We start from the raw sequence: 12,973 nt of genomic DNA, 5'->3' as shown, positions 1-12,973 counted from the left end.
TTTGTTTGTTTTGTCTGTATGTGACTTTCCCTGTGGGATTTACAAGCATATGAAGGCACCACCAAACCACAGGGCAGCCACATTTTTTTTCTGATTTTAAACACTGGTAGAGTAATATATTTTTAGATAGAGGACGTCAACAAAATTCATCTAGCTGGCTTGCAGGTCCGGGAGGTGCCAACCAGATAAATCAAGGACAATTGAAAATAAAGTGAGAAACAGAAATGTCTTTTGCAAATAAATGTAAATTTGTACCATCACAAGTAAATTTTAATTCGTCCTGTGACATTAAATTTATTTTATTTATTTATATTATGGACCACACTGCCATCATCTTAAAAGGTTTTGTTTGCCATGAGATTGTCGTAAAAAAAGGAAAACGAGCCACAGATTACGACACATACACAGACTGAACGGCTTGCATCGCCACCAGCCAGACTCTCTTTAATAGTGATGGCCAAAGTGAAAAGTGTGACACAGCCGCCATCACTCTGAGTAAAGAAAGCAAACAAGGTGGAACAATGAAAAGAACAAACAAAGCACTTTTTTTTTTTTTTTTAAACCTTCTTGTCCTTCTACACAAACGTATAAAAGCAACTCGAGAACTGAATTCACAACACCAGAGCGATCCACAAATAATACTTTTTTTTCCCCTTTTTTGCCCAGGTTGGCCCCCCCCAACACAACACATTCACAGAATCCTTCCTGGTAGAAAATATAGGAAATCAACTGAATATGATGGGAAATATCAAGGAAGTGCCACTCAGTAAAAGTCAAATAAATAAATAAACGTGTGAGTAACACAATCGGTCCAACTGACCCTGCTGCTACGCCGTGAGCAGCCCAGAACCTTGTAAACACATCACCATCCAAATATGACAAAAAATTATAACAGCACTCTTCTGCAAACGTTACGCGAACATCGATCTAAGTATGGATGGAAACCGAACATCAACACTTGGCACTTGAGAACTGAAATTAAATAAACAAACATTCCTCAGTAATTTAATGTACATTGTTGTAAACGACTAAATGCCAACTGGAGGGCATGATGATAGACAATCAGTTTGGTTGGCGTTTGGCGTACCAAGACTCGTCACAATGAAATGACATGTCCAGTGTTACTTTTTCCCTTTTTTAAGTCTGTAATAGTGTGGAAAAAGATGAAATGTGTCTGAGCTGACACCTAATCATTTTAGCCTTTGAATGCTGGATTCGAAATGTGAGAACTCTTGAATGAAAATCAGACAAAAATCAGAGCTAGAGAGAGAAAAAGGGCGTTGACGCTTGATGATTTTAGATCCCAGGATTGCAAAGTGTGTGGTTTCTTCATCGTAAAAAGAGAAACTGCAAGGCACTGTAAAATCTGCAAATAATGGTAACGACCAGTTACCTCGACATCATTAAATCTGGTGAACATTATGGCCTAGCAGGATCTAATTTGGTCCGGAGGGAGAGGAGAGGTGTCTGCAGCAAACAGGTGAATGTTAACATTTTGGCAGTGCCAGGTCAAATCTAACAGTAGCAGTTTATGTTTTTGTTAAGTTTTTTTTTTTTTTAGGACAGAACAACATCTGCTTCATCAACCAACTGGTCATCCTGGAGATTCATTTAGAGGACAAATTGTATCGGAATATTTTGAAGAACACAGCGCTCTGTTCAATATCACTATTTTTTTTTTTTACATTTTCATAACTGAACTGAAACATTACAAAACAAACAATCACTGATTTAAGTCGCAAAACATGAATAGTTTTACATCCATGTGTTTTTCGCTGGGCGTTACTTTACAGGTGAGTTTCAGACTCAAATTGAACTGAAAACATGCCTCATCATGAAAAGCCAGTTTTGAGGTTTTTTTTAATGAAAGGTCAGCGTGTCCGTTCACTCCAGAGGAAAGTATGTCTGGCGGGGAGTAGGGTTATACGGACACCAAAAGAAGATTGACATGAAGCGATGCACGACGGCTCTTCGGTGGACAACAACTTGTGTGTTCCTTTCTCCCCCTTCAAAAACAGATCACGCTGTCTAATGGCTAAATCCCAAAACTCTACAACAACAACAAAAATTGTACGCAACCCTCTAAAAAATAACAGTTCTCAGAATAGAACCAAAAAAAGGAGCCAAATACACATATGTATGGAGGGGTTGTGTGCACTGTTTGTGTATCTGTAGCACATCAGAGTGCAAAAAAAAACAACTGTCAGGGCCTGGAGAACTCAAAAACAACCCAAACCGGAACTGAGAGCTTCACTGAAATAAAGAAAGAGACAAAGTTCTGTCTGACAAAAAGGAGGAGATCAGAGTCACTTTTTGAGGGGCTGGTAGACTGAGGCGTTGGGGTCCAGGGAGGAGGGACTATTGTCCATGAACTTGGAGGAGTAGTGCGGGGTGACGGGGCTGAGGTTGCTGCCATCTGAAGAGTAGGACAGGCTGGGCATCACGGCCATCACCTCCGCTATCTTCTGCTTCAGCTCTGCGATCTCCTGCTCCCTCTGGTGGATCTGGCCTGCAGGAGAGGAGGGAAAGGAAGACGTTCATGTCACCGCGTTGAAAGAAGAGTAGGGGGATGTTTGTTCTGAAAGTGGCCTTGCAAACTGAATCTCTGATAGCTGGATGGCTGTGGAGAGGGGTAAAGGGAGTCCTGGCTGTGGAGGGGGGTAAAGGGAGTCCTGGCTGTGGAGGGGGGTAAAGGGAGTCCTGGCTGTGGAGGGGGGTAAAGGGAGTCCTGGCTGTGGAGGGGGGTAAAGGGAATCCTGGCTGTGGAGGGGGGTAAAGGGAGTCCTCCCTACACAGGGGCATATGGGTGGGCAACATGCATGACATCCTAGCATGGTGTATGTCATTCATTTCATGTCACAATAATCATCAATATAGTACATTTGCTTTGTTTTTGATAATTTAAGCAAAATAAAAAATTATCCTGCTAAATCGAGCTTCTTCATCAAATCAACATAAAAAATTCCTGATCACTGATCATTGCCTACATGTACATGATGATAAAAGGGGGTTGGATTCTGTTTCCAAAAGCATAAAGATTGTTAAATTGTTGCTTTTTTTCAACCTGGACCCTCCATTCCTATGATTTTATCACAATAATGAAGACAATTATTTTTTTAAACTGGTCCAGTATTGTGGGAGAATGCTGCGAAAAGCAGCCGCAAAATGGGCTTCAATGAAATTTCTTGGGAAAATTCCTCAATTTCTGCCTTCAACAGACTGAGATTCTTATTATAAATGTCTGAAAACAACATGGAAAAGGACCCAGGTTCGGTGTACGGGCCTAAACCGGCATTTGTCCTTATGACACTTCTGGAAAATTAAAAACATCAGCGACCTGTGCCGACGGCGTCACGGCACTAAATACAACTTGTATTGCATTAGTAATAAGCAGCAATGATAAGTGTTTAAAATATTAGTGTGTTTTTTCATAAACGGATCTGCGAGTGTCCAGTCGGCCGGTGCGTAAAGTGCAGCCGCCCAGCGAGCCGAGGCCGGAAGACAGATCACATTTCAGTGGAGGTGGGAGGGGAGATGCCCATTGTACTTTGTGTTTGTTTACATCCACGTTTTGAAGACGTGTTACTAGGAGACACCCCGCCAGATCAATTAACGAGCTGAGAACGTCGATCCGAAGAAGGCAAAAAGCCACTAGTTGCTCAAACGAGGCTGCCAACATGTAAATGCTTGCGGTTGAGTGGTGTAATTATGCAAGACGAGCAAAAGTTCACCTTTCACAGCTGTTAGAAGCCACGAGCTAGTCTATTTGGATTTCTGACGCTCATTGAATACGTCACACGGCCGGCGGCGCCGTATTCGTCTCTCTGGTTCCACAAAGCCGGGATGTTTTGTAAAAAGACACAGCTGCAGCGTTACGTCACAAAGCAAATTTCTTATAAAAAGGTACGATCGCGGCATATTTTTGACTCTCCTTTCCTGTGTTAAAAAGGAATGTTTCACTCCGGAGATTCTTCTATGGCGAGTGCAACGCCTCGTGGGAAAGGTCGGTATCACCGGGTCGGTCTGGTCTTTGGCTTCGTATCAGACCGGTTTGAACTTGTTTAAACCGGCCAAAGCCTAGTTAATACTGCACCAATATCCCAAAAATGTATCTCTTGGACACAAAAACATGGGGTGCAGAATCAGTGCAGTTATCAGAAGCACATCTTGCCAGTCAGTTACTATTATTGTTCAACAACCCTCTGCTCATTTTCAGAAACATTTACACACTATTAATTCGCGACACTTCATCATATTCTGCCTTTTAAATAATGTATCCCTTGCAAGCAAAAGTGAGTCTTGACCGATTCAGGAGCTTTGCACGGCAGGGACATCTAAAATGAATGTGACATCAGTAAATCACTTCCTCCCTACCTTGTGCTATCTCCAGCTGCCTCTTGGCATCTCCCAGTGCAGAGAAGAGGTCCAGTTTGATCCTGGTCTCAGCACTCAGGCTGTTCTCCAGGTGCTGGGTCTTCTCCTGCATGGCTGACAGCGCTGACATCAACACCTCCGTGTCCTTCTCGTTCTCTTTATACTTCCGCAGCTCCTGTGCATGGCGGTGTCAGAAAGAGGAATTAAATCAGGAAAGAGACGAAAGGGTGGTTACCCTACAAAAGCATTTACATACCATTTATATTTGACACCAAGGGTCACTAACAGGTGGCTCAAAGAATATGCACAGAAATGTAATTACGCAAAGTCACTTTGAAAACCTGTTTAAACTTCTATCCAATTAAATCCACAGCCAAACTTCCCCTTGTGAGAAAACTTCAATTTGCCAGTTTGTTACGCCGTCAGCAAGGGCACACCAGATTAGACAACGAGTCTGCAGCAAATAGTCAGGCCAATGAACTATTTTCACAAGGAGTGGGTAACGGAGGATTGATGACTTTTAGGTTGGTATAAGTCTACAAACAGAAGGCAAAGGAGCTGAAAACAACATTTAAAAGATAGCAGCTTGTTAACCAAAACTGACAAAGAAGGCCAATGCAGCAGTGAAACAGAGCCTCATGAATTTGTTAGAGAACTCTGAGGAGTACTTTCAGTGACTCATTCTAGTGAGATGCACTACAGAACGCCACAGGAGCTCAGTCCTACCTGTAGCCATCAGACTACACAACTCCTCCTGCTAAATAGTGACATTGCACTATTAGTAACCATCCCACCCACTTACTACGTGCACTTATCTAACTTATGTATGTGCCATATACAGTACAACTGTCTACTTTATTTGTACCTAACTTTATACCTACAGTATGTGCACTCTCTATCCACTACCTCAATACTACAGACTACTGCCTCAATACTACAGACTACTGCCTCAATACTCAATACTACAGACTACTGCCTCAATACTACAGACTACGGCCTCAATACTAGAGACTACTGCCTGAATACTACAGACTACTACCTCAATACTACAGACTACTGCCTCAATACTACAGACTACTGCCTCAATACTCAATACTACAGACTACTGCCTCAATACTAGAGACTACTACCTCAATCCTACAGACAACTACCTCAATCCTACTGACCACTGCCTCAATACTACAGACTACTACCTCAATACTACAGACTATTGCCTGAATACTACAGACTACTACCTCAATACTACAGACTACTGCCTCAATACTACAGACTACTACCTCAATAATATAGACTACTGCCTCAATACTACAGACTATTGCCTCAATACTCAATCCTACAGACTACTGCCTCAATACTCAATACTACAGACTACTACCTCAATCCTACAGACCACTGCCTCAATACTACAGACTACTGCCTCAATACTAGAGACTACTGCCTGAATACTACAGACTACTACCTCAATACTACAGACTACTGCCTCAATACTACAGACTACTGCCTCAATACTCAATCCTACAGACTACTGCCTCAATACTACAGACTACGGCCTCAATACTAGAGACTACTGCCTGAATACCACAGACTACTACCTCAATACTACAGACTACTGCCTCAATACTACAGACTACTGCCTCAATACTCAATACTACAGACTATTGCCTCAATACTAGATACTACTGCCTCAATCCTACAGACAACTACCTCAATCCTACTGATCACTGCCTCAATACTACAGACTACTACCTCAATACTACAGACTACTGCCTGAATACTACAGACTACTACCTCAATACTACAGACTACTGCCTCAATACTACAGACTACTACCTCAATAATATAGACTACTGCCTCAATGCTACAGACTATTGCCTTAATAATACAGACTACTGCCTCAATACTACAGACTACTCCCTCAATACTCAATCCTACAGACTACTGCCTCAATACTACAGACTACTGCCTCAATACTCAATACTACAGACTACTACCTCAATACTAGAGACTACTGCCTCAATCCTACAGACAACTACCTCAATCCTACAGACCACTGCCTCAATACTACAGACTACTACCTCAATACTACAGACTACTGCCTGAATACTACAGACTACTACCTCAATACTACAGACTACTGCCTCAATAATACAGACTACTGCCTCAATAATACAGACTACTGCCTCAATACTACAGACTACTGCCTCAATACTACAGACTACTACCTCAATAATATAGACTACTGCCTCAATACTACATACTATTGCCTCAATAATACAGACTACTGCCTCAATACTACCTCAATAATATAGACTACTGCCTCAATACTACAGACTATTGCCTCAATAATACAGACTACTGCCTCAATACTACAGACTACTACATCAGTACTACAGACTACTGCCTCAATACTACAGACTACTACATCAGTTCTACAGACTACTCCCTCAACAGCAAATACACAAATGGATGATATAGTGTTGTTTTTATACGCATACGTTGTACATACATAACTTATATTTGGTGTCATTATTTGTATTTTGACTACTACTATGTGTGTATAGGTCTGGTCACATTACTATGTTTATAGGTTCTTCATTTATGAGTACATGAATGAAGTTCATTCTTCCTAACTTATGGAGGAATTGCAGCGGTCCATTTTCCTGTGGGATTAAAAAAGTTTCTGATTCTGATATTCTGAAAAAGTTCTTCACCTCTGGCGGGATTGTAATACAGATGATGATTACAGCGCCATTAAAAAGGATCATAAACATAAGACAGGAATCTCGGGACACCGTTATTTCGTCAAATTAGCTCTCCAAAAAGGTTAGAGAAGCTTTCTTATTTCATACAAAAGTGTGCTCCACAAATCAGAAGGCACGGGGGTCTATTCATTCAATTACATCAATTACTCAAGCTCACATGGCATATGTGTGTGCATATTTAGTAAAGTGATCACCATTTGGTGTATTTAGGAATTCAGCAGTAGCCTTAATAAGAGCTTGCTCCTGGTTACATCCACAGAATTTCAATAATGTATTTTACTATCTCTGAGGAGCACTCATTAGAAGTAAAGTATTATCTTATCGGAATGAGATGAGAGAGTGGTGCTTCTCCTTCTCACCTGACATTTGCCTTCCAGATCTCTAATCTGCTCCTCCTTCAGTTTCATGTCCATGCTGAGCTTCTTACACTCATTCTCCAGCTCTCTGATGCGGCCGCGCAGAGAGTCGGTCGACTCCACCCTGTTGGAAAAAAACACTTTAAACTTCCTGTATTGCTATTTGCAGATTTGATCTGTTTCAGGTAGTAAAACGTTCATGTCGATGACACAAAGCCGGCCTCGAGGTCGCTCCTCTAACGAGTACCTGGTGGCAGCAGCGAGTGCTACGGCTCTGGCGGCGGTTGCCTCCTCCATCTTCTTCCTCTTCCTCTCCTCAGCCAGCTGTTTCTCAGCGAGGGCTCGAGCCTCCTGCTCAGCCTTCAGCCTCTTCTCCAGCTGGGAGATGGTCTGCTTATCCTTCTGCTTGGCCTGGACGGCACTGTGGAGCCTGACGTATGGAGGGGAACATGGTCAACATAGCTGGATAAGAAGAGAAACACTGTTCCTTTGGACAAGATGATGATTGTTATTGTTGTATGGCCTGGCTCAGGTTAAACCCATCGTGAAACACGAATAAATACATAGAGAGAATGAATGCCGTTCTTTTGTAATGCAGTTTGACAGTGAAACTAAATATAACATATGAAATATTGCCATATTACTGACATCTTACGAGCTCTGGCTAACGTTACACTCTCTGCTAGCACCTGCCGGATCGTCACCGCCCCATGAACCCTTCATCCATTTCAAACTCCTCCATTCAAACGGGCCTATACAAGCACAGTTATACGTTAAATAGATTTGACTCATCACAATGACCTTTTTAATCCGTACTAAAGCTTTTCAGGAGACGTTACATGCTGTGACTCAGAGCTGAGCTGACAATAGTGCTGTCAGTCAAGAAGACAAGAATGAGGCATCATCAGGAATAATGGGGAAACTATGGGATCCCGACACGTTACATGTGCAGCAAGCAGTTTGCCTAAATGGCAGTTTTCGGATGACTGTATCTTGGTAAGTTACGGCAAATCACATAAATATAAAACATATATGCGTTAGAGTGGAATGTGGCTAAATACAGCAGCCTTCTAACACACAGCTACCATTAGCTTGCTAACAGCTACCGTCATCATTCATCTGGACTCTAATGGTCAATTGCACCCCTGGGAGACACACGGTGCTAAAATGACCCTTTGACATGCTGGAATCTGATGTTTCTTAGCTAGCTACAGGCATTTTGTAGGTCTTCAGCCCTTTGGTTGCATATTGTGCCACTGACTGCTTCCCCTACGGCGGGCCTTTTCAGTTTGATGCACTCTGTCTCTTTATCAAGGAAAAAACGTAGATGGGATGAAAATGAATTGCTACACCTACTCCAGTTCAATGTATTAGTAGATATATTTAGGTTTTCGGCACCACACAGTCCAACACACTATCCGGCATTCTACCTCAACATCCCATCAAGAAATGACAACCCTGCACATGTACGCACTTGTTCTGCAGCAGCTCATTGTCCTGGCGGAGCTGGCCCAGTTCAGAGCGCAGACTGCGGTCCTGGCTGCTCAGAGAGGAAAGCTGACTCCGCAGCTCGGACTCCAACTGCCTGTTGGCCTGAAGTTCTGCCTTCAGCCGCTTCACATCCTGCTCCAGCCTTTCAGGGAGGAAAAAAAGGGGGCGATGGCATCATCAAAAAGGCAAACATGTCTCCCGTAACTACTCCAGTAGAGACACAGTTGTTTTTTATTATTGTATAATAACTCTAATTATATGTAGAGTTGCTGAAGTTGTGTTGTAAGAACGGATGCAATAAAACTGATGACATTCATGTCACACAGTCGAAGTGAACAGGCAGGAGCAGAAAGGGTTTTTCTAACAGTGTGTCTTACCGTATGAGAGCGTCCGGCTTGCCCAGCTGGTTGTTGGGGATGCAGTTCTCCACCAGGTCCTTCTGCCCCTTCCCTGCCCCCTTCTGCTTCTTCTCATTCTTGTTGGTAGAGGAACCTGACGGGACGCTGCCATTTGAAGAGCTGTGATTCCGCGGAGACGAGTTGGAAACGTTACCCCCGCCTCCACTGGCATTTTTGTAGTTCTTCCCCGTCCCCCCCATTTCCTCTTTAGAAGTAGAGTGTGTGTTGGTATCGGCGTGTGTGCTCTCTCCTGCCAGGTCGTTATTCAGTCTCTTTGCCCCAACGTAGTTCTCTATATACTCCGTCTCCTGTAGTTTGGAGTCCAGTGCATGTATAATACTGTTGTTATTGATTCCAATCATATTTTGCTTTTTGCCCTCTTTAGCAGCACTGTCCTTCCCTTTTTCCCGGTACTCCAGTTCTGGTAGTGGGACTGAGGTGCTTTTCTTTCCTGGAGGTGCTCCGTTTTGAGATATAACCGTGGGTTCTACCTCGGAGATCCCTTTGGCTAACGCAGCTGCAGGAGAGCAAAATGTAGGCAGCATTAAGACACATACAAACATACTGGACACAAGAGACCAAAGTACACAGAAACCTGGGAACATGTATGACCATGATCCTAGATTAAATGGTGTTTGATGGCTTCATGCCGGCAGGCTTTTACAGGAATACTTTTTGTTTGCTGCTGCCTTTCAGTAAACTTCAGTAAAATGTATGAACTTATACTGCACTGTAAATTCTATTCCTTGGTATTCTTGTTTTTATTTTTTATTTAAATTTCATTTTATTGGCTTGTTTTAATGTGTTTTTCTCCAATGCTTTTAATGTTTTATGTAATGCACTTTGAATTGCCCTGTTGTTGAAAGGTCTTACACAAATAAAATTGCCTTGCCTTTCAATTAACTTAAAAATAAACAGATATTAGGAATGCTTTATTACGCATAACCCATTTGATTCTGCCGTCTACAAGCTGGCAGTTGAACTCTAGTGCAGACAAAACATCTGAGCCGAGACCCCCTAAAAAGGTTTGGGTCTGGTTCTGTGTGTGTTTGTTGTTTGAAAGCAAAGCTGACCATTTACAGGATTAGGTTATAAATAGATAGTGAACTCCTGTCAGCCTCTGAATGAGAGTACCACTGACACTGTAAGAGGTTTCCCGCATGCGTCTCACCCTCTTCCGCCTCCCTCTCCTGTCTCTGCAGCATCTGTTGCTCTGGGGGTAACGCCTGCAGTAAAAGCTGCATGTAGAATTCATTCTCCTTCTGCACTTCCTTCTGTTTCCTCAGTCGCATCTTGTAGCTAACGTAGCTCTTAAAGCCGAAGCCCAGTGTGACGACTGGATAGCCGATACTGGAGGGGGAAGAGAAACACAAAGGCCACTTTTAATAATATGATATCCTTATAGTTTTAGGCAATACATATTGAAGTATCATGATTATCACAGACTCTAGGATTACGTTTACCAGTGCGCAGCAAAAGGTCGACAAAGGTCTACGTGGAAGTTCTTCAGATCTTTGAAGCGTATGGCAGCTTCGATGTACACAAAGAGGATCCACAGCGATACAGTGGGTAGACAGACTCCTCTTTCTGTATGAAAGCAAAAGATGAGAATTTGTTTTTCTCTATAAAAATCAGCCCTCATGAGTCTAGCACTGTAGAAAATTGGCAGCTATTATATTTCTGTGAGTCTTTGAGCTAAGTGGTCGTTGGTTGGCAGAGATATAAAAGAGTTCACAGAAAAACAAACCTGTGTGCCAGACATACTGGACCCATACGTAGGTGCTGGCAGCAAAAAACAGCCACTGGACGGGGATGAAGAGGAGGCAGATGATGTCCGATGTAAACGCCACGCACACGAAGAAAACAGAGAACGCCTAGGTGTGGGAGAAAGAGACAAATAAAATACGCCATAACAGTGCATCTATACACAGTACATATACATATATAAATATATATATATATATATATACTGTATATATAAAAAGTAGTTTCTGTGTGGAGAAGATGTACACACACATATGCACTAATATAGAGGCTTTCATGTAAATGTGTGCTGTGAAAGACACTCAAAAAAGCTGGTCTTGCTAGTTTCCCATCCACCAAGTACATACGTAATTTAAATTGCATATATGCTGTGTGGATTGAGGACGGCATTTCATCTTTGTTGTTTCCGTGCTGCAGCTACGGTAATAACGTGCAAGTTCATGTCGGGGGGAAAAGTGGGCCACATGTGAGGAGCTCTTACCAGTCCCTGATATCTAAAGGAGTCGTAGACACTTCGGATGAAAAGCCAGAAGGGCCACAGGTACTCAAACCTGAACTCCAGCACAAAGTCGGCCAGCAGAACTAACACCCACACCACCAGGAACTTCAGGTACAGGAATGTGCTGCAGGACAAGACGAGATAAAGAAATACATACAAAAAAAGTTATCATAACAAGTTTATACATCAGTCTTTTGTTTGTTAGGACGTCTCCCAGTGTGTTTGCACAGGGTCACCTCGAGTTCCTGCTAGATTTCAAGGCAAATACGTGCCAACTCAGCAGTAGTAGTTAGCATGAATACGAATCTAAATCAATCCCAATAATACGTTTCTTTTGATCAGAAACAGTGAATCAGATGATAATGGTTGAGAGGCATCCAAAGAAGAGACATGGAGGGGTTGAGAGAGTCAGTGGTGTCATGTCTGGACATGTTGCTTAAAGCACAGCTGCTTTCTTTCTTTTGGCTTGCCAACAAACAATCTATAGGAAAAGCCTTGCTGCTAATATGATGGTATAATATTTAATTTAAAAAAAGTTCCATTTGGACCTGACTACTGTGGTGGTTATTGTTTCGTTGACGTACATGCAAATTTACACCTCTGACAGACAAAGCACAGGTGAGAGCCCCGCCGTCGGCGTCTCCCCACACTTCAAAACGAGCGCCTCTGACATCGCTGCTGTTATCTCAAGCCGTGAGCGCGATTATTCTCTCATTCTGTCTTTTATTTTTCTTCTTTTTGTTTTTTAGCTGTACAGATTCCTACTGAGCGGACCGTGTCACAATTCACACTGAAATCCCACGGAGTCTCACGGCCACCTTCCGTGTTAGCCCTACATTTGAATCCAACTATCGAGCCAGAGAGAAATAGGTCCGAAATACCACAGGAGTACCGTTAGGCCCGTCATTTTGACAATATGCGGGCATGTTCATTTAGCTCGTTACGTAGCTACGAGCGAGTCGCGTTTAAATGTAAAGTGTAGCAAAGCAACCTCGCAGACCCGTTTTGGCAAATGCAGAGAGGCGCCATTGTTATACAATAACGTCCCTCCAGCCCCCCTTTTGTACCTGCTATATATACCCTCGGTGATTCGGTTCCGTTTTAACGGCCGTCGGAGTTTGCTGCAGTCCGCATTGCGCCGCTTCATCCTCCCCCTGTTGATTCACTTGTGATATCGGTCTGGTAACTGGAACTGGAAGTGTCATCCGCTCATCCTAATGTTCACACTTCTTCAATTATCCACCATTGTTGTTGTTTTATGCACATGAAACAAAGAAATAAATAAAAACAGTCCGCTGGAAGGCCCTCCCCTTCTCACGACACGCTGCG

General features: G+C 42.8%; 1 protein-coding gene across 1 annotated transcript; it reads right to left on the bottom strand.

Moving 5' to 3' along the window:
- Positions 1–278: 278 nt before the first annotated feature.
- Positions 279–12,797, bottom strand: maco1a (macoilin 1a). The gene is made up of 11 exons (XM_084032603.1): positions 12,712–12,797; positions 11,627–11,768; positions 11,129–11,255; positions 10,845–10,968; positions 10,553–10,731; positions 9,361–9,898; positions 8,967–9,125; positions 7,740–7,922; positions 7,496–7,616; positions 4,375–4,549; positions 279–2,509 (listed from the first exon to the last, which is right to left on the bottom strand). The coding sequence occupies exons 1-11, from the start codon at positions 12,789–12,791 to the stop codon at positions 2,307–2,309; spliced, it is 2,031 nt and encodes a 676-aa protein (XP_083888729.1). The 5' UTR covers positions 12,792–12,797; the 3' UTR covers positions 279–2,306.
- Between the last annotated feature and the right edge of the window lie 176 nt (positions 12,798–12,973).

This window comes from Eutrigla gurnardus (genome assembly GCF_963514095.1).
Source record: "Eutrigla gurnardus genome assembly, chromosome: 17".
Taxonomy (NCBI): domain Eukaryota; kingdom Metazoa; phylum Chordata; class Actinopteri; order Perciformes; family Triglidae; genus Eutrigla; species Eutrigla gurnardus.
The sequence above is the reverse complement of the archived record's forward strand: the minus strand, read 5'-3'. Positions and strand labels throughout refer to the sequence as shown.